Below are 22,004 nucleotides of genomic sequence, written 5' to 3'. Positions count from 1 at the left end.
GTGTGGCGAGAGCATGGAGACCTGGTCATGAGACGTGAATACCGTCCCACTTCGCCCCATTCATTCAATCCTGCAAGCTCAACCCAGTCTAGAAACTCCCTCACGGGCGCAGAGAGGTTTGTTGCCGAGGTGATTCTAGCTCTCCTTGAGTTGACACTATCACGCTCTGCAGGTTACAGTCCTGAAAAGATCAAAATCGGCTAACGAAACTATTTGAATCCAAACCCATTATTTTCCATCTTCATTTTCATTCTCTTGTGATGTTTTTTTCCCCCCACTGTCATGATGTCCATAGACAAATGCTGGGGGACACAAAGATTGGGGGTAGGGGCACACAGTTCTGTGGGCCTGGGTAAGCACTGGCAGTACGGTAGAAAGGTGGCTGAGCTGACCCTTAGACCTGGGTAAAAGTTGTTCTGAGAAGGTGATGCTTCCATTGTTTCCGTTACCTGGAAGAAAAACGAAAATACAAGGAAGGAAAAAAATGTTTTTAGTGTCAAGTAGCAGAGATGGATAGAGAGGAAAACGAAATAGGAAGGTGAATTTAAATCAGATTTTAAGCCTTTGTTTAATGGTGTGCTTATAAGTGACATCTTTAAGGCCTTCAGTCAAAAACGATTATTTAAAAGATCGTTTTAACAATGGTTTGGTGGGTTGATGTTCTGGGTAGTGGCAGACGCATTAACACAAATACAGACCACTTGGAGACACTTACCAGCCCTGCAGGAAGAAATAAGATGTCCACATTAAGTATGGAAGAAGGGATACATACATACATACATACACACATATATGTATGTGTATGAGGGAGAGAGGAATATCCCAAAGAAAAAACAGTAAAGTTCACTAGCAGTTTGGAAAGGAAAGGGAAATGAGACACTAGGGTGTCTTGGGTTTCTGATCCAGGGAGATTTGAGTCGGTGGTAATGGAATACATGTGAAGATATGGAATACAGAGGCAAGCTTGGGAAAGGAACTAAATTAAGCTGAGATTTACACATGTGAGATTATAATGAGATGTTTAGTTTGTAACATAAATATGCAGTAAATGTAAACTGGTACATATTAGCATATGTATATACACATTTCATAGGCATAAATTGGACAATTAAGATACATATTCCAGTTTTTTTTTTATTGCACATTTCAGAAGGAAGCTTGGGGGGGCTCAAACAATTGAAAAAATAAAAACTCAAATGAGTTTTTATGAGACCTGGGGAACAAGTCAAAGCTTTCACTGGGATGGGGTACTGAAGTCAGACAAGCTATCCTCTAGGCTTGATTGTTGATACAGAACTAAAGGTTTGAGGTAGAATAACCTGGGGAGAAAATGATTTGCCATATTCTAGAAACTGAGGTCAAGCTCTGGTCCAAGTCTAGTATACTTTCTCTACTTGGACTAGAGAAAGCAAAACAATGTTGGCACATTTAGAGAATGTAAGAAGCCAAAAATGAGGGTTTTGTGGATGGTATTAAGGGGGTTGAATTTTATCTTAAAGAGAGGAAACAAAGATCTTGAGCTGGACAGTGATAGATGGTTTATCATTTTAAAATATTTGAAATTCTGTAACCCTTCTATGTAGAATCATTGTATTGCTAGTTATCTTGGTGTAGAAATAGCTTTGCGGAACACAGTCTACTAACATAACTACTTAGCAACTAAGGTTCAAGTTTGGGGCCACGTAATGGATTTATCATGATAAAAAGGTGTGCAAAAGTGTTTGACCCTCAAAAAAAAAAAGAATCCTTACTGCTGTAGCATGAGAGAGAGCCAGCTCTAATCTTAAATTTAAAATCGGTGGCACAAACTGAATGTTGGTACAGACTCTGAACATTTATGAGGCTGAAGCAAGAAGACTTATGAATTTGGGGCCAATCTTGGCTACACAGTAAAATTCTATATCAAACCAACAAAAAATTATGAAATAGTATTGCTTCAGAGTTCACAAACTCATGATGGGCTTTATCAAATGTAACAGTACTAAAAATTAATATTGTAGTCAACAAACTTATTAGACATGCTAACAAATTTATTAGTTTTTTCAAAATTTTTCAAAGAATTTTGGAAATGATAGAGTAAAAATATAAAATTAAAACTATACTATTTTGATCATATTCTTTCTTGACCCTCAAGTCCTTCTCAACTCTCTACCCATCCAAGTTCATATTATTTTTGTCTCTTAAAAATCCCAAATCAAAACAGAAACAAAAGAAAAAAAAAGTAACAAAATAACAGCGCGTCCTGGTGTACCCAGTTGTCACACCATTGTGAAGAAAATTGATTTTCTCTCTCCAGCAACTTTTGATTGTAAATAGCTTTCTGGTTGAAGGGATGACAGAGACGAGAAAAAAATACTTCAGAAAAAAATTAAGTTCTGCGATGCTTTACGGTATAGTCACAGGCAGAGGTGACGTAGGGGAGAAAAGCACTTGTCTTATAAACTCTAGTGTCTAAGCTTAGACCCTTAGGAATCACATAGAAATCAGGAGTTGCCAAGCGGTCGTTAACCCCTGCACTGGCTGGGGGCCGAGGAATGGATAGGAGGATTGCTGGCATTTGCTGGCCCATCAGCTTAGCCAAAAAAATACAAATTCCATGTTCAGTGAGAGATGGAGATAAGGTGGAGAATGAGAGAACAAGACACCATTCTCTGCTCTCTGTGTGTGCATGGGCGAACACACCTGTACACACACACATACCACACACACACGTTACAAATCGATATTTTGTCTTCATATTAAGACAAAGTTGCCAACTTTTAAAATGACTCTAACCATGCTTCTGCCGTGCTGTACTAGGTATTTGTGCAAGCCAGCATTCGGTTATCAGTACTGACAATTGGGGACTCAAAGATGATCAGACCTGAAAATGTTGAAGATGTTCTTGCCATGCATTATCAAAAATTCAAGTTTTAATTTTTTTATGTAAAATAAGCACTTCATCTCATTATATGTAAACTTTATTTCAGCATTAATTAACAGTAATTTCTATTTCCAAAATCAATTTCTTCATGTTTTTCAGGCAATGTTTTATTTGTATATCTGTTTCATATACCTATCTTCTCAGTGTCATGAAAGGTTCTCAGGAGAAAAAGATTCATTAAGGGGAAACATTTAATAGGCGCTGGAGCATTTGCGTTGACAATTAACTTGGTGTCAAGAGATTAGAATGAAAACCCCATTCTGAAATCTCCACTGATTCTGAAGATGTGAACAGAGACCTGTAGATGGCAGATGACAGCAGAGAGGGCACGACATATAATGAGTAAAACAGCTATGATGGAGAGACCAGAAGAGCATTACACAGGCTAAGGAGCTCACACGTGTCCAGTTATAGAAGGCTGCAGTCTAAGTCTCCAACAATGCTCAAATGCCCAATACCTTAAGCTGAAGGCATACTTGGTATGGAAATAGCAGACATTCCAAGGTTTTAACATTTTATTGACATGCTAGGAAACTGTGAATAGTTTTAAGTTTTTAATTTTTCATTTGCATGTTGTTCACCAGCACATACATGTTCACACAGGCATGTGTGTGCCCTCAGCAGGAGCAAAAATCAGTGCTTATGCTCAGCATGAGTGAGCCACCAAGAGTGAGTGCTGAAAACAAGCTTTGTGTCCTCAAAAAGTACCTAACAGGCCTGGTGAAATGGCAGCTCCACGGGGAGAAATGCTTGCTGCACAAACCAGCTCTCTATGACCACATATACACAACCATGAAGGCAGGCAACCTCTCCCAGAAGTTGTCCCAACCCCACTGCATGAGCCATGCCATATAAACACACACACACAACACACACAATAATAAAACACTTTTTTAAAACAAAGTATCTCTTTGTGGGTTCATTTTCCCCTCTAAAAGCAAATGGAATTGCTAGTACTTTGGGCAGCAGGGGGCGAGCAAGTTCTTTGCGTTCAGATTAGTCACTGTGACCAGGCCTTTCTGAAAACCCAGGCCAGGCACACCTGGCCCTTGGTTGTGCGCTACACACACAAAGCAGAAGGCAAAGTACCAAAAATCAGGCCCAATGGCACAGCTGTGGTAATCGATTGAAGACCATGTTTTAATGATTAAAAATCTAAATGAAGGTTAACAAATATTTGCCTGATCACACCATAATTATTTACTTATCAAGCGTAAAATTAGAAATTTCCGACAATGAGTGTAGTAAAAGATGTTTAAATCATTTGTCTCTCATCATCCAGAAGTTACATTTTGGTTGTGCGTGTGTGTGTGTGTGTGTGTGTGCATGTATGTGTGTGTTTGTGTGTTTGTATGTGTGTGTATGTATGTGTGTGTATGTGTGTATGTGTGTGTTTGTATGTATGTGTGTGTGTGTGTTTGTATGTATGTGTATGTGTGTGTGTATGTGTGTGTGTGTGTGTTTGTGTGTGTGTATGTATGTGTGTGTGTATGTTTAAAGTGCAGACACATACTTTCCCCAATGCAAGTATTGACACTGACATTGTGGCTGGGTTCAAATGATAAAAACTTCATCTCTTTTATATTTTTTATTCATTTATATTTGATTATTTTCTTTATTTTGTTTTGGAGACTAGAGTTCTCTGTATAGCTCTGGCTGTCCTCGAACTCTGTAGACCAGGCTGGTGTTTAACTCTGAGTTCCACCTGCCTCTGCTTCCTGAGTGCTCAGATTAAAGGCACACACCACCACTGCCAGGCTCGCTTTTCAGTGGTGGATTTTTATTTCACGGATTAAGTGTGCCATAACGGATTGAGCTCAACCTTTATGGCACACTTCTTTAAAAAAAAAAAAAAAAAAACTTTCCTCTTTTTAATCTTTATAACAGAAACATGATAAACATCATAAATATACACATTTTTCTCATTCATAGCATCACTGGTATAAATTCTTAGAATTATGATGCCAGAAAATATGGGGAATGGGAGACACACAGAGAAGATATTACAAAAATTCTTGCGATATTACTGCTTTTTCATTATCAGTTAATAGAAAAAAATACTTTCTCTTTGGCTTAATTTACATTCTTTACTAGGAAAAAACATGTCGGTTGGGCTGGAGAGATGGTTCAGTAGCTAAGGGCTCATACTGCTCCAGCAAAACATCTGAGTCTGATTCCCAGCACCTATGTCTGGCAGCTCACAGCTACCTACAAATCCAGCTCCAGGGCAACCGACCACTCTGCCCTGTACAGTGCTTGCACACATGTGTGCGCACACACAGTTAAAATCATGAACTCAGCTGACTGCTCTCTGATCACTCACCCCTAATGATGCGGCCTTGCCAGGCCATGGAGGAAGAGGGTCCAAGCAGTCCTGGTGAGACTCAAGCTATGGGCAGATGGCAATAGAGGAGAACTCTCCTACCAGTGGACTAGGGGAAGGGCATGGGGGAAGAGGGAGGGAGGCTGGGACTGGGGAAGTTGAGGGAGGGGATTTCAATCAGGAATATATAATGAATAAATTGTGAAGAAAAAAAAATTCAAAAAGGAAAAAAAATCAAAAATCTTTAAGGCAGTAGACCAGGCTGGTATCAAGCTCACAGACTCCACCTGCCTCTGCTTCCCAAGTGCTGGAATTAAAGGTGCATGCCACCATGCTTGGCTTATTTTTCCTCTTATGAATTGCTTCTTTGTGCCTTGAGACCCTCCTCATATCTCAGAGACTGAGTCAACTATGTTAAAAAAATATCTTCACCATTTTGTCTTTTGCTGTTATTTGTAAATTTTTTTCATACACTAGTTTTTGGAATATTTGTATTTGTTTTAATCACTTTATTATTTTTATATATTTTGCTTTTAGGTAATATTTGGATCTTTTTTTTCTCTAACTTAAGATTGTAATATTTAACCAAAAATTAAAATATTTTAGTCTAAAATAGCAAGTACTGGCCTAAGCCCACATAAGAAGTAAAAATAACCCAATAATTATCCCTCATGCATATTCATTCTTTCATTGAGATTGAGTACTCAGCAGGGATCAAAATGGGAGGAACATGTGAACAAGGTGTCACATGTCTGTCAGAGTTAAATTCCAGAAGGATTTTGTCAAATAAAACACATGTGAGATTTCAAACCAATAGGAAAAAATGAATTGACAACATCCAGTGCTATTACAAAGTACTGTCACTAAGCTAAGACATTGGTTATTGACTATAAGTGTGCTAACAATAAACAAATAAAAAACAATTATTAAAACTGCATAAAGGGAATAAAAAACATTACATAATAATGGTATGCAGGGGCTGGAGAGATGGCTCAGCGGTCATGGGCACTGGCTGCTATTCCAAGTTCAAATTCCCGCACCAACATGGCAGCTCACAACTGTCTGTAACTCCAGTTCCCGTAATGTCCACACTCGCACAGATAGACATGGAGGCAAAACACAAAATGTAAATAAAAATAAATAAATAAAATAATGGTATGTATTCTTTAGTATGAATATTTCAGAGCAAGATCTCAAAGTGAACTTTGGAAATTAAATCATATTTTTTAAAGATGAAATAGAACGAAGCAATTTTGGGTAATCTTTATTAGTGTATTTTCAAAGATACATATAATCCTGAGCTACTTCATTTATACATTTAACATTTTCTCTTTGAGGTTTACATGTATTTCACTCCAAACTTTGCAGTAAGTACATTTTTATATTAATCGGGAACATAAATAACTTAAAACGTTAGTCTTGTCCCTTGGAATCACCTACCAATTTACTCAGGTCATCTTGTCGTCTAACTCTACCATGTGAAAGAGCTTAGACCACTGACTCTCGAAGAATTCCTTCTACACTGCAAACATGGGCAGTGCAAGAGCTGATTCCGCGAATCCCAAGCGAAGTTTAGGAAACTATGAAGCTCTTTATCTTTGATCCATTTTCTTGAACACGTTGAGTCATTATCTGGCCGGGGGAGAGATGGCACAAGAATCTCTAATTCTAACATTTCAGCTAATGCAAAATGTCACTGATTCTCTTCCCAGAGAAGTGAGTGCACAAGTGCCGCAAGAAGACAAGGTTTCCACGGTCTGAGGGAACGGGTGCAGCCCAGTGTGACTCTGTCTCTGGCGAGATGAGGGCTATGAAACATGGCTGAAATACCTTCTCCAGTCTATAAAGGAATACATTCAGAAGAGCAACATTAAATTCCACAAATCCAGACCGGATGCTTTGGAAATGCTAACTAAAAAGACAAAAAATGAAAGGCAAAAGGTGCTGCTGTCTTGGAGAAAAGACATCTCTCCAACATCTCCAGCTATGGACTAATGTGCTCATCCTAAGTATGTTAACTTACTACCAAAATATTGGATCTTTCTACAAAGAACAAAAAACAAGCATACAGTATCTAGAAATTTTCTCTGACAAGAATGCCAAGTTTTAGAAGGTACACTCAATTTTTTTTTTTTTTCCTGAATAAGGTAACTATAATCTTAGGTTAAAATTACAGTAAGCAGTTCAAGCAAAAATGCCTATTGCTTAGATTTTTAAAGCAAGCAGATCTGTTTAAAATGTAAGTATAAATGTGAAGCTATTGTAGAAACATTTATAAACACGTCTTAGGAATAGTCACAGAGAAGCAGGTAATACAATAACAGGCTTAACATAATCAACAACTGATATTAGATCTAACATGTGATGACAAATGCAAAAATACCTTTATGATTTAAAAGAACAAAGACACAGCTTTATTTTTCCAAGTCTGAAAACCTAGCAGCAAAATGAACTTGCATATAATGTCCTGCTGTGAGTATCTGTTCAGAAAAGACTCACAAAGTCTCGAGACTATTATACAACCCCGGATGGAATCCATTAGAGCAGTGATTTGAAGCTGTCCAGAAGAGCTTACTAAGAACTACTGGACACTCTCACCTACATCAAGGATTCACGAGTAGCTTTAAGCAAAACTGTGTTCAGGATAACTGACTCTTATTGCGCCCCAATAACAAGCTCGGATAAGGCAAATCAAACCGATGAGATAAGCAATTGCCCAAGACACGTAGGTCGCGTGAAATCGCCTTGCAAAATCTGGTGTGCCAACCTAAAACAAAAAATAATATAAAAGCAAGTGGTTAGAACCGTTAAGGAAATGTCTCCTTGGAAAACCTGTGTTGGCCTCCCTGTTTGTGATTCTATGAACTATATCCCCAAACTGAAGTTACGAAGTTACTAAGGCCCTGTAAGACTACAGGTAGCTCCAGACTCTAACAGTTAACAATGCTACTTGGGTTAACTACAAATTTTATGATGTAGAAAAGCACACTGCCAGGCATGGTAGTCAATGCCTGTAAATCCCAGAACTCAGAATCAAAGAAGAAGAAAAGAGTAAAGAGAAAATTTAGGCGACGTGACCTTTGTAAGCTGTTTAATCCATGTAAATATTTCCCTCATGTGGTACAGAGGAGCACTGCTAATGATATGGGACCAGGAATATTAACCAAGGAACTCAGCACACGGAAAGCAACCATCACCTCCCCTCTCTGCTCCTGCTGTCATTCCCATGCTAACTGCTCAACTTCCGTCTCCTCTGAAACTAACCCATCCTCATAGCAACACTGTTGTTCTGAATATAAGATACTTCGTGACCATGAAAAGTGGGTTCTGCCCACTCCACAGAAGTAAATGGACTTTGGACAAACAAATAATGAATTTCTCAGTGCTAAAGACTATAGACGGGCACGAAAAGCCTTTCCCTGGGTAGGCAGAATCCATTAGGAACAGTCTTGCACACTGAAAGCTTGATTTTGTATAATTAATATAATGCCATAAAATCTTGTAAAATTGGGGCTGGAGAGATGCTAGAGTTAAAAGCGCTGGCTGTTCACCCAAAGGACCTAAATTACATTCCCATCACCCACATCAGGTCTCACAACCATCTGTGACCCCAGCTCTGGAGAATCTGACACCCTCTGCTGGCTTCCACAGGCACCAGGCATGCAAATAGTACACAGAAATACATATAGACAAAACACCTGTACACATAACATAAAAACACTTTTTAAAGTATTATCTAATTAAAAAAATAAAAGACATATCCAAGGATTAGATATCTGATTGACCACCATCCTTCAAAAGCTCTGGAGCCTGTCACGCAGAGTTGCCACCATCTTGGGGCTCTCTGATGGCTGTCCCAAGTCTCACCCCAGGCTTTAAAGTTGGTAAGCTTGCAATCAGGTTATTGATAAACACTAACAGTGGTGTCCAGTCTCTTGGCACGGTAGAGCACACTTGGGAGGTGGCGGCAAGAGGATCAGGAACTCAAAGGCCAGCCTCTGCTCCATGAGACCATATATCCAAACAAGCAAAGGTGGTACTCACGGTTAATCCAACTCCAATGAAAATACATATCATTCCAACGGTGACGTACGCACAGCAGCGTCTCCGGGGAAGAGCGCTTCCTACTGAAGAGCTGAGAGAACACAGCGAAGGAATTCAATAAATATCTATGCAAAGACGCATCCATTGCATCCTCATGACTTCTTGACTACAGCCTCACTGATGTACTAGCTTCATGTGTTTCTTCAAAATGACAGACAGTATTATAAAAATGACATTTTCCAACATGTGACAAAAGTAAATGGTGCCTTGGTCAGTGACAATATCCACAAAAACAAACAAAAAAGGAAAAAAAAAAACAAAACACCCACACTGTGGTCCCTGATCCCAACAGTCTTTTCCGGCATGGAGAAGTATGCTAACAGGTAGCATTTGGCTTGCTTATGGTTTATGTTTAATGCACAAAATTTGGAAAATAGAGAAATGAGGGAAAAGTGAACGTGTGTCTAATTCTCCCACCCTAACACAGCCTCCCAGTGTCCTAGTGCATTCTTTCCCCGCCCGTCTGTGTACTGACCCACAGATGGCACGAACATTCTCCCGTTATCAAGCATCCTCACAAAGGAGTTCTCATTTCACAGAATCAACCAGTTTAGCTCTTCCTGTGCCCTGTCAGTAGGTTTCCTGCCTCACAGCTCTCATCCCTTCAAACTGTCTGGCAATCTCTAGAGGTCTCTAACTTACCGTGCATGAAAAGCCAAGTACACTCATTAGAACTGCTCCTTAAAGAAGTCAAAGATTCTACATGAAAATTAGAGCTGCTTTTCTGCGAACCAAAGAAGTAACTCAGGTATGCTAATCTTACTTTGTGAATCCTGTGTAGAAAATCCATGCGTTTTTTACTGTTCAAATTAGGTCACCAGAAGAGAAAGAAACCACTGCTATTCCACAGCCTAAGTGCGAGCCCACCACAGGGACAGAGCAAGGACTCATGACTGCTCTTTGCGCCAGTAAAAACCCTCTTAGTATTTAATAACGTGGTGCTATATGCGATATCCAGGATTGTTTGTGCATATATCAAACATTTATAGATATGTGTGCTGAACTGCTTGCCTAGAATTGACCTTATATTAGCTTAGTCCTTCATGGGAAAAGTCTGTATTGACAGGAGACTCATTAATTTATTTTCATAATAAATTTTGATATTACAAATGGAAATTTTTTAAATATTTTCTTATAACCACTATACTGAGTAGTATTTTGTGTCATTTATATGAAAGAAAATTTATTCCTAGGAATGAAGTGCTTATGTCACAGACATATCTTTAACTTTAAGAAATATCAAATTTACATTTTCAGCAAAATTGTATGAGACATGCCATTACCCCACCTAAATTCTTGCCACACTTCATTTAATATTGTTCTTATTTATCCTGGCCAAGAATAGTTTTTATTGTATTTTGGAATATGTCCAACCTGAATTCTGAAAGGTTGAGCATCTTTTCCACTTCTTGTTGGCTTTCTCTTTCTATTCAACACTTCATATCTTTAACTCAGGCTGTCTTTTGTGTGCTAACCCCAAGACATACTGTTCCTGGCACATACTATGGGTATATGTGAGATACAATATATATTATATTCAGTGATAAAAATACATTGTTCTAATAATCAAGAAAGTCAATGAAATAAAAGGTGATTCTTTCTAAGATTTTATTTTTAATTGTGTGTGTGCATAGACAACGGGAGCAGGGACAAAACACCGAATCAAGCAGCTGTGTGTTTGAGGAGCATGGGAGGAAGCTGCACTCATCACTTTTACTCCAATTCCGTTGTTTCCTACCTAAATAAACAGCTACTCCAACCTTTAAGAGAGCATGTATGTACAGTTGAGGCTAGGGATGTGTTGGGAGCAGAGTTCAGTTACTAAGACGGAGACATCACAACAGGCAGAGGAAGGCAGGTCTCTGTGAGTTCAAGGCCAGCCTGGTCTACAAAGTGAGTCCTGGACAGCCAACACTACACAAGAAACCCCATCTTGAAAAGCCAAAAAGGCTTGCTACTAAAACTCCTACAGATGCCTAGTGTGTATTTGGCTTCCAAGAGTGTTTCATGGTTATACCTTTTCTATCCTTTTGCTTTAATTTCATGCTCAACTGTTACATTTTTAACCCTCTATTTTGGATTACATTTTGCTATTAAGATAATTGATGACACAAACTATCTTTTTTTTTTCGTTCATTTTTTTGCTTTTTGAGACAGTGTTTCTTTGTGTAGCCTTGGCTATCCTGGACTTGCTTTGCAGATCAGGTTTGCCTTGAACTCACAGAAATCCGCCTGCCTCAACCTCTGCTTCCCTGAGTGCTGGGGTTACAAGCATGTGGCACTGAGCCCAGCTAATCTATCTTTTTTATGTCTCCATTTCCTGGTAGGTTATATTTCATTACCTACTCATTTGGGGGCAAGAATATGTTAAGAACTTTATTGGGAGAGAGCAGACTCCAGACTTTCAGTCTTCTGAAGGGTAAAGGCCACTTCTCTTTACCTGAACCCTAAAGCCTCATGATAGCCGCCACCCCTACCCCATCCACCATACCCCGCTATCATTGCAACTTTGTTTGTGGGCCCTTAGATCTTCTTTTCAACTTTAATGTCAGCTAAGCTATGCATCAAAGAAGATGCTTATTACACTTAATTACTTATCTTAAAGCATACAGAAAAACATGTGGAAAGGTTGTTTAGTATTCCCAAGAATCTAGTTATGCTTCGAATTACAAACTTCCCTATTCACAAACCACTTTATGAACTTTATAAGGGACACTTGCAAAACCTGAATGTAGCTATTGTTATTAAAAAAAAATTAATGCCAAGCAATGTTCTTTATAGTTTCAGATGAGGTAAAAAAAAAAAAAAAAAAAAAAAAAAAAAAAAAGAAAGGAAAAGGGAAGGTGAGTGCTATGCTTTGAATATTGCTTCCTCCCTTCTGAAACTCATGTTAGAATATAATCTTCATTGTGAGATTTTAAGAGGATGGGAATTTCTGGGACTGGGTTACCTCACTCAGAATTATCCTTTCTAGTTCCATCCACTTGCCTGCAAATTTCATGATTTCCTAGACTCCCTACATATATGTAACTGATGGGCAGTTTGATCTTCATATGGGTTCCCTAGTAAGTTGAGCAGGTACTGTCTATGACATGGACTCTGTTGCCTGCTTTAGATCACAGCCCCCAGCGGGGCTGCCTTGCCTGGCCTTAGTGGATCAGGAGGAGCTCAGTCCTCATGCGCCTTGATGTGTTGGGGTGGACTGGAGGGAGGGACTCCCTTTTCTGAGGAGAAGGGGAGGGGATAGAAGCAAGAGGGTGGGAAGGAGGGACTAGGAGGAGAGATGCCTTTGAACAAGATGTAAAGTGAAGATATATATATTTAAAAAGAAAATAAATAAATAAAATGTAAAATAAATGAGGATTGGAACTTAATTGGAACAGTGTGATTAGGACTGCATACAGTCACAAGTCCTGTTTTGTTCTTAAAGGACAGGCAGAAGAACCAGAGAGACAAACACATGTGCATTCCCAATCACTAGCCATGTGAAACTGTGCCACCCCCAAATTCTGCCAGCAAGAAGGCGACAACCATATCTAGGCTCTTAACCCTAGATTGTATGAGCTAAAATAAGCCTCGTTTTTTTCTTTATTATGCATGAAGCCTTAAATATTTCATTATTGCAATACAAAATGAACCAATGCAGCAAGGTTTCAAGGTAGGGTGAGCCTGGCATAGATAGAAGGATGAGCCATTTTAGTTCCTAACAGTGGCCTGGCTCGAGCATGAGAGGAAACTAATACTGTAACCAGTCTCCAACAGGAGGGTCATAAAAGCACACAGAAGAAGCAAGAGACTTCGGGCTAACTTGTAGGGTTTAATGGGTTTTTTTAAGGCAGGAAGGGAAGAGAAAATAAAGCAGCCAGACCAAGTCACCACAGCTCACACATAAGAATAAAGAATCAAGGGACTGTAGAGATGTTTATGTATGTAAAACAATGTGTTAATGTTAGCACATGGCAGTTCTTTGTAGGTACAGAAAAAAAAAAGCACAGAAAGCTCTAGGAAGTAGTTAGAGACTTAAATCTGAGAGATCTTATAAAGCTTCCTAAGAAGTTAGTTAAGTGTTTGAATTTTAGATAACGGACTTACAGAAAACATTCTGCCAACAGAAAGAGAAAATTGCTTCCTCAAAACAATTTATATGCCACAAGGAAGACAAAGTTAAGAAAACAATGAACAGAATTAAGATAAGAAGGAACGGGGGGGGGGGGGCTGGAAAGATGGCTCAGCAGTTAAGGGCACTGGCTACTCTTCCAAAGGACCCGTGTTCAAATCTCAGCACCCACAGGGCAGCTGTAACTCCAGTTCCCGTAATGTCCATACTCACACAGACATAACACGAAGACAAAACAGAAATGTAAATAAAATAATTTTTAAAAAGATAGTACATAGCTACAACAGCCTCTACTTCTGTGTTTATAAGGAACTGGGATAGCAGAACACATTTCTTTGCCTTTGGAGATGTGGGCAAACACTTGTGAGATTAACACATGGCATATGTAGTAATAACTTCATAATTAAAAAGGAATTCTAGGATAGTTATGTGCAAGAAAGAAAATGCTATCTCAGAATCTTATTCTAATAGACCCATCACATTGCTATAAAGAAAAACATGCCAAGAGAAATCCAGAAACCAGCTGGGGGAGGTCATGTGATGACAGCATCTGCCCTCAAAAGCCCTGAGATTTCCCGTGGTTAGCTTATGACTCCAATTCTACAAACCATCTTCTTAGAATGACGTTCAAGCTGGGTTAGCCCACATGGATTTCTATGCACAATGCTCCCGAAGTTGTTGATACAAGCTCTTCTTTATATCTTATAACCAGAAAGTTAACATTCTTCTCATCAGCAGAAATAGTGCCACTGTTCTAGAGCAATTAATTGAAAAGTTCCTTAAACATAACCCTTGCCCTTTCTCAACAGTTTTTAATTTGTAAAACTAGGCTAACAATCCCCACATTCTCAGACTGTTGTGAAAGTTCTGGCTAATGTGTCCAGGTGTCTGGAAGGCCGTCTCACTGTGCCCCACATCCAATCCTCTCTGCTTAGTTTCTACAATTTTTAATACTATTTAGTGTCCTTGGAGAGTCTATTTCCCACTTAGTTTTGTGCATTTGTGATGCACTCATAAAATGTAGTAATAGCATGCCTATTTATGTATGCTGGGTGGTGGTGTCCCCCACACGATTTTTGCCTGTTTTGTGTGTATATGTATTTGGGTTTGTCTGCTTGCCTTCTCCATACATGGACTTCTACCAGATTTAATAAAACTAAGAACTTAGGTGACGGATTTCACAAATTGAAAATACCTCTTCTTTTGGAGTTAAAAATTAATGGTAAAGAAAGTTATACCAAAGTTATATTTAGTTGAAATCATTTAGCAGCAATGAATAGAGACATTTCATTATGTGTTCTCTGTTTTTCAGATACTTTAATTATTTTCTCTGAGAAACCATTCTTGGAACTCTTCTACTGTCAAAATATATGAAGTTAATTAGATCATACTAAAGGTCATATAAAGTATGAATCTATATTTCTGTTTTGAGAATTGAATTGTCAAAACATTCCCGTTTAATTGACTTCACTTACAATTCACACACGTTCGTGGATAGTCATTTTTAATTAAATTGTCATTTTCAAAATAAATGTTGTGTGGAAAGGTTAACAAATCAAGCCTAAGAATATTCTCATTTAAAGGCCCTTCTTAACAAGGTTGGCTGCCTGGGAAATAAAAAGTTTAAAAAGTTTCCAGCATCCCATATGTAATAAGAGTGGCTTATAGGGTATAAATTCTCTCTGAGTGATATGATTATCCCAAATATGAACTTTCCTGTTGGGTATCTGGAATGTAGGTATGTCCTTCACAAGTCTCAAGGGAGTGCCTTGAGCAGACACACACTGTAGTAACAGCTCTTTCACAAAAGACTCCGCTTGGCAAGGCTTCTTTGCAGCTTCTGCTTGATGTCTCCAGAGTTTGTTTTTTCCCTTTGCTGAGTAGATTTTACTCTTATCTGTGAGTAAGACTGATTGATTCATGTCAGTCCTCCTAGCAAAGTCCTTGGTCCTCAGAAACCCCAACACAAATGCCATAAAATATTTTTAATCAAAATATTGTCTGTGGTTTTCCATGTTCACATTGTGCTTTGATATTTCCACTAGGCAGAGCAGATAGAAACACAACTAAACAGAGTGGATAGTTAAAACAGACAATTACATAAGCTTTACCACTGTAATAATCTTATTAGGAAGAAAATGGAAAATCTAACCATTTTTCTCCTTGATTACAGTACTTCTTATACACTTCACATTCATTGCAAAAGATTATAATCTTTGTAACATGGAAAACTCTTTGACAATTCATTAATTTTACTCTCTTAAAAATTTCCCTTTAAAGAACAATAACCAAACTCAATTATTTTAATTTTGAAATGGGATATATTAGCCTAAGGATGCCTACTTTGTCTTGAAAATGATAAATATGCATTCACCCACTTCACAACATGTCTTAAAAATCAAATATGCTTAAGAATTCCAAACTCTTTAGATTGCTCTCAAGTACTTCTCAATAATACTTCCAGCAGAGAACTTACATTTTTTTGCAGTGTGGGCATTTTGCCAGAGTGTTGAACCTCAGCTCCATCCACTGTAAAATAAATAAAGAGAAGGATTTGAAAAGAGAAACAACTGAAAACCAGCCAATCTGAGACATGTTTCCTTAGTCTAAATGTCACCAGGGACCATGATAGCAGCCATCAATCACCTTCTCCTGGTACCATAGTTCTCTCATGCCCTGGAAACACATTTGGGATCCCAGCCTGAATGGGTTCCCATGACTCTCACAAGGCTCTGATGTCACCTAGATTTGTCTCATAAGGAAAACAGAATGGATTCATTTCTCTGCACCCTTCCATTCACTTACTAAGCCTTCAAACTTTATTTTCCTTTAAGCCCTAGAAGCAACTTGAAAGTACTTGAATAGTTTTATTTATAATTATTTTCAACTTTCTATTTTACTTCTGTGAGAAGTCACAGTATACATAATGAATTAACCCAATGCTGAGAACTAAAACCAGGAAACTGTATCTTGCTCCCTGGTTGCTTATAAATTGCAACAGAAACACAGTTATCCTTCTCCATCTATGATGAATGCAGTACTAGACTGTGCTACCATTCTCATGGAGCTGTCATTCAGATACTCAGAAAAGCATACCACCTTAGGGCAAAGTCTTTCAAACAAAGGTCCTGTAAATTTAAACTAAAGTATCTACCTCATGAAAGAAAGTATTTTCAAAAAGCTTTCCTGAGGGGGGGGGGTAGTTGCTCGAGTTTCAGCCAATGCTGACCAAACATGGGGGCCTGGCTTCACTGTGACACCCCAACAGGCCTTCTAATTGCTTATTTTGCTTTAAATAATATAACAGTATAATTCTTTCATAGTTTCACAGGGATGTAAATGTCATTAGCTTCATGTCAAAGCAAGTTTCCCATATAAAAATTAATTTTTGTTTAGGATTCTAGGTGGCCAATTTCTAATTGTGAAGTTTCAATATCTTATGCATATTCTATTTTCCAAAAACACAATATAATTAAAAAAAAAACACCATAAGGATTTTTCTTTCATCCATAGATTTAAGAAATGAGGTGCTGATTTCCTGTGCTCTGCTTCTCCATTTTAATCCAAACTTCATGAAACTTGACGAGCCTTGAGGGAGCCTGCCCATGCTCTTTCTGTCAGACCAGGGCACTTAGTCTCAAGTGAAATAAAGTAGGAATGAAACTTTATATGAATGCTCAGTCTTTTCAGAGAGATTACTTTAACATCTGAAAATGTCAACCAAACCGACATTGTTTTCAGGCAACAACCTAACTTCCTCTCACTGCTTCCACTTTACAACAAGCTGGTTTATTTCAGTTACTCTTCCCTGCAAAAGATTCTTGAATTCATGTGCCAAACAAGGATTTACATAGATTTACATGGAAACTGGAATAGAGCACAAAATAAAGTTACGGGATTTTTTTTATATTTTTATAACAAAGTTAAATGAATTTCTAAACTCTTAATATTATTTCAGATGTTATTTATAAAGTTTTTCATAAACAATTTTATAATTAAAACAAACAAACAAAAAATGACCAGAAGAGACAATTATAAAACTCTCAAGTCAAGGGTAAAGCAAAACCCAAGACTTAAAGTTGACACATTGCCAAATGTGAATTTTAGGTGACCCACCAATAAGGATCAATTATCTCAACATTATCATTTTAGAGTGTACATTTCAGCGCAGGTTAATTTTGACAAATTCGGTTACAACAAACACGTGAGACTTCGTGGCGACAGAGGTAAACTATATGGCCAGCAACCTGACACAAATGGTGTTGGTGTCATATCCAATTACGGCTTCTTGATGCGGCAAATTCAAAAAAGGAAAACCTTTATGGCTGGGGCTGCATTTGTGGTAACACATTTTAATGAATGAAAATAGCTTTTTGCAAAGACTCTTACTTTCTACAATCTCCCTGTCTAAAATGTTGCTCTTAAGATGTGACTGCTAAGGGACTGGAGAGATGGCTCAGAGGTCCTGAGTTCAATTCCCAGCAAACACATAGTGGCTTACAACCATCTATAATGAGATCTGGTGCCCTCTTCTGGCTTGCAGGTATACATGCATTCAGAACACTGTATATATAATTAACAAAGAAATCTTTTAAAAAGTTAGTTCCCTAACTAGGATACTAACACACCTGCAAGAGACCCCCAAATCAAAAACACAGCATGTCTACCTCTTTCATGAAGGGTCAGCCCTGCTCTGACCTGATTCCTCATCCCTAGGTACTGACAGGAACATTTTTCTGATAACCGGTTGTATGTGTGCTGGTCCATGGTGAGACTGTAAGAAGCAACGTCTGGTGTGCATGCCAACCATGCCAGCTTTCACACAGCTTAGCCATCATTGGCAAACATCTATGAGCTAGAAGAACACAACAGAGAACCAGAAGCTAAGTCACTGCAGGGCTGCTTTAAGCCACGGGTCTGCACTTCTGCTCCTCTCAGCTTGTTGGCTGCTATCTCTTCATTATGAAAAATAAGATCTGTGGTAACTAGACCAGGATAAAGCAGCGCCTTCTGCCTCCCGCTACTCACAAGCACATCCTCAGTTTTTCAAACTCCTTATTACCGGTTTCCCATGCTAGAATTCAGATGTTATTTATAGAATTCATGACTGCGTCTTTAGAAAAGCTGCAGATTGGTACCTATGTCCATATGGCTGCAGTCCTTCCTATCTTCCTCATCTGTATGGCTCTGGGTGTCTCTGTATAGGGCCAAGTCTCAGCACTGGCACTGGTGGATGGGAAAGAGCGTGTGGTAGACATTGACTCCAAGTCTGATAGAACTGATTTTGTCAGGAAAGGCCTACAGCAATGTCTGTGATCAAACCCCTTACAACAGTCACACTGTATTTCCGAGTTCTCAAGTGCTGCTCGCATGAGGCTTTCAAGAGCATTATCCATTTGGTGGAAGAGAGGCTCACTGACTGGCAAGGGAACTGGTCAAAGCAATGCTCTTTCTGTCTGACATCCTGCAAGCACTGGTATTCACACACAGATACTCCATTCCCTGCCTGACTGAAGCTTGGGGAATCATCAGTCAGATCCCAGTCAGGTACCCCCTATCCACTATGCAGACGCTAAGGGAGACATGCAGGAAAGAGAAGAAAAGACTTTGAGCAACCCCTACCCTCATACGCACTGTGAGAAAACCTTTTCAGCCTAGCCTCTTTGGATGTGACCCACTTTGTGATCTCACACATGGGCTCTGGGCTTTTCACATGAATTCCGACCTGGGAGAGACGCTCAGACCTTCCCCTGCTCTGGCCTCTGTCTCGGCCCTGACTCTCCGCTAAGATAACAGCACAACAGTCTCTATAAATTCATGTTATTTGTTCTCTTCTGTCCTGTACTGTGAGTCTGAGTCCACTGGGTACCATTTCTTCCCATGATTCAAGTGGGGAAGTCAGCTGGCAGGCAGGCAGGCCCTTCAGCTCCTATGGCCACACAACAGCATGGACATTGGTAGGTAAAGGCTATTGCTCTTTCAAGGAAAACTTAGTTAAATGACAAGGTTCTCATTTAAAAGAAAATCTCACTTCTGTCAGAAAATTGAGAGATGGCTCAGAGGTCAAGAACACTGGCTGCTCTTTCAAAAGTCCTGAGTTCAATTCCCAGCAACCACATGGTGGCTCACAACCATCAATAATGAGATCTGTACTCTCTTCTGACCTGCTGGCACACATGCAATCAGAATACTATATGAACAATAAATAAATAAATCTTTTTTTAAAAGTGACTTTTCTAAAACTTAGTCATTTTAGACATCTTGCAATATTGCATTTATTTCTAACCTATTCTACTAAATAGACAAAGTCAGTGGCCCCCTGATACCTTTTTTAACAGTAAAAGCTCTTAAGTAAGGCTTTTCTGCATAAAACCAGTCACTTAGAATTATCCTTCCCGAATATATTCTAATGGATATAATAGACAATGAGAAACACCTGAAAATATGTTTCCATAAAAACTATCATTTCCCCCTGCTATGGCATTAACTCTGTATTCAAGTGAAAAAAATCTGACTCTGTCTGAGGGCAGCAGATTTGCCCACTTGAAACATTACCGTGACTCAGCACATTTGGTGAGCTGTGCCTCTGCATTACCTGTGACTCGGCAGATTTGGTGAGTTGGGTGGTTTTAAGAGAACACTAGCCTCGGTCACGATGAATATGGCGTTTATCAGCAAGAGCACACCCATTCCCAAGAGATCAGTGCTAACTTCCACTCACGTTAAGAAATATCTTTATATTCCCTGGGACTAATGTAAGCCTGCATGGTTACTTGATTCTTTGAGGAAACTGGTTTTTCAATGTGCCCCTCAAAACAGTCACTCTTATCAGACCACAGGATTATCTCAAAATAGTTCAGAAGACAAACAATATTTGCACACGAAACATAAAACTTCCTTTTAGATGTTAGCAGTGACGCACATGAAAAGCACTAACGTACTTACAAAAATGTCTAATTTTTTTAGCCTGTCATTTCCCAAAATTTATGAAACTGCTCATAGAATAATACCTGATTATCGATTGTCCCAATAAATAAATATGGCATTAAATATAATTTGCAAACACAGCTCTCGTTCTTCTCAACTGCGTCAATGAGTCCAGGCAGGTCTTGAAACAGTGCCAAGCAGTAAATTCCTAACCCACTTAACCCATAAGCCTGACTATTAAAGAAATGACACTAGAAACAGAAGGCTGCTGTGGAGAACACCCATCATACTGATCTTTAATCCATAAAAAGAATGCTCTCTCTGATCTCAGTGGTCAGAAACAGCATTTTTTTTCATTATTGTTCTTTTCCTTTTGTTTAAAATGTCGTAAGTATCTTCTAAGAGATCACAGGATTTTTTTTTTTTCCTTTTCTTTGTCCTGGAAAACTGAACTACATACAGTTCAGCCTCACTTTTCAGCCTGCAGAATTAAATATCTGCATACTTACATTTATAAACTTCATGTTTATTCCTGATGTGTTTTTATTCTCTTGATTTTTTCCACCCATGGCAAAGAATGGGTAATCTTGAATCTTCTCATGTTTAGTACATTAATGATAGGGTCATAAGTAGGAAGAAAAGCTTTGCAGCCGGCACTTATGAAACTGGGCGACTCTTTACTCCCCAGACCCCTGATGTGCTGGGGACTGACCTCAAGGCCTCCTGACTGTCTTAGAAGGTCCCCTCTACTGCATAAACCCCAGCAAAGGAGAGTCACTTTACCACCAAGCTCCCACTGGGCTTCCTTCGTTAACCCGAAACTATCAAAATCAATTCCCATCCTTTAAACCCTGACAATCTTCTCACTTATTACCAAAAATAACTTTCCAGAAACTCTGAAATCATCTTTACATCCTGTATTTTAAGCTGAACATCTCTCTTCTAGATAAAGAATTAAAAGTTTTAATTATTGTTACTGTGTGAGTAAGGCAGGTTAATGTGACGCAGGTTAATGCCTGGCCTAAATATGAAGTAGAAAATTTGGCTATAAATGTGAGTCTATGGCTACATATAGCAAAATACATTAATGCATAAATTATATTTTAAGATTATAAATAAAGTGGTTGTACAATTTTACATTCCCACAGCAGTGGAGTAGGGGTCCCCTTTCTCCACATCCTATCCAGAATGTATTGGGAAGGGGAGGAGGACCTCCCCGATCAGTGGACTTGGTGGGGGGGCATGGGAGGAGATGAGGGAGGGAGGGTGGGATTGGGAGGGAATGAGGGAGGGGGTACAGCTGGAATACAAAGTGAATAAACTATAATTAATAAAAATATATAAAAATTAATAGAAAAAGAAAAAAGATTATAAGGATATAAATTATAAACTAACCCTCCTACACATCTATTTAAAATTTCAACTTGGATCACTTCCATAGAATTTACTGCCTAATGCCCCTAGTACTAAACAGAGGACATGAAAAGGGAAAAGAATAAAGAATGGGGTTTGGTGTGGGGAGACAGGAGTAACAGGGAGGTGAAGGAGATAACAGGAAGAGCCACAAAAACACACTTTGTTCAAAACATCATAAAGGTAGCTAATATATT

At 38.8% G+C, this 22,004-nt stretch overlaps 1 protein-coding gene across 2 annotated transcripts in view; it reads right to left on the bottom strand.

Annotated features, from left to right (window-relative positions):
- Nucleotides 1-6,494: 6,494 nt before the first annotated feature.
- The window catches only part of Pip4p2 (phosphatidylinositol-4,5-bisphosphate 4-phosphatase 2), a 52,284-nt gene continuing 36,774 nt past the window's right edge, over nt 6,495-22,004 (bottom strand). The window contains exons 5-8 of one of the 2 annotated variants that reach the window (XM_021652367.2): nt 15,944-15,996; nt 9,291-9,381; nt 7,845-8,013; nt 6,495-7,086 (exon numbers count right to left, since the gene is read on the bottom strand). In XM_021652367.2, coding sequence (XP_021508042.1) covers nt 7,870-8,013; nt 9,291-9,381; nt 15,944-15,996 — 288 coding nt within the window. In that variant the 3' untranslated portion in view covers nt 6,495-7,086; nt 7,845-7,869. The remainder of the gene's footprint in view (nt 7,087-7,844; nt 8,014-9,290; nt 9,382-15,943; nt 15,997-22,004) is intronic. The other variant, XM_060386020.1, reaches the window with a different exon arrangement.

This window comes from Meriones unguiculatus, chromosome 6 (genome assembly GCF_030254825.1).
Source record: "Meriones unguiculatus strain TT.TT164.6M chromosome 6, Bangor_MerUng_6.1, whole genome shotgun sequence".
Lineage (NCBI taxonomy): Eukaryota > Metazoa > Chordata > Mammalia > Rodentia > Muridae > Meriones > Meriones unguiculatus.
Note: the sequence above shows the minus strand (reverse complement) of the source record. Positions and strands in the feature narration are given on the sequence as shown.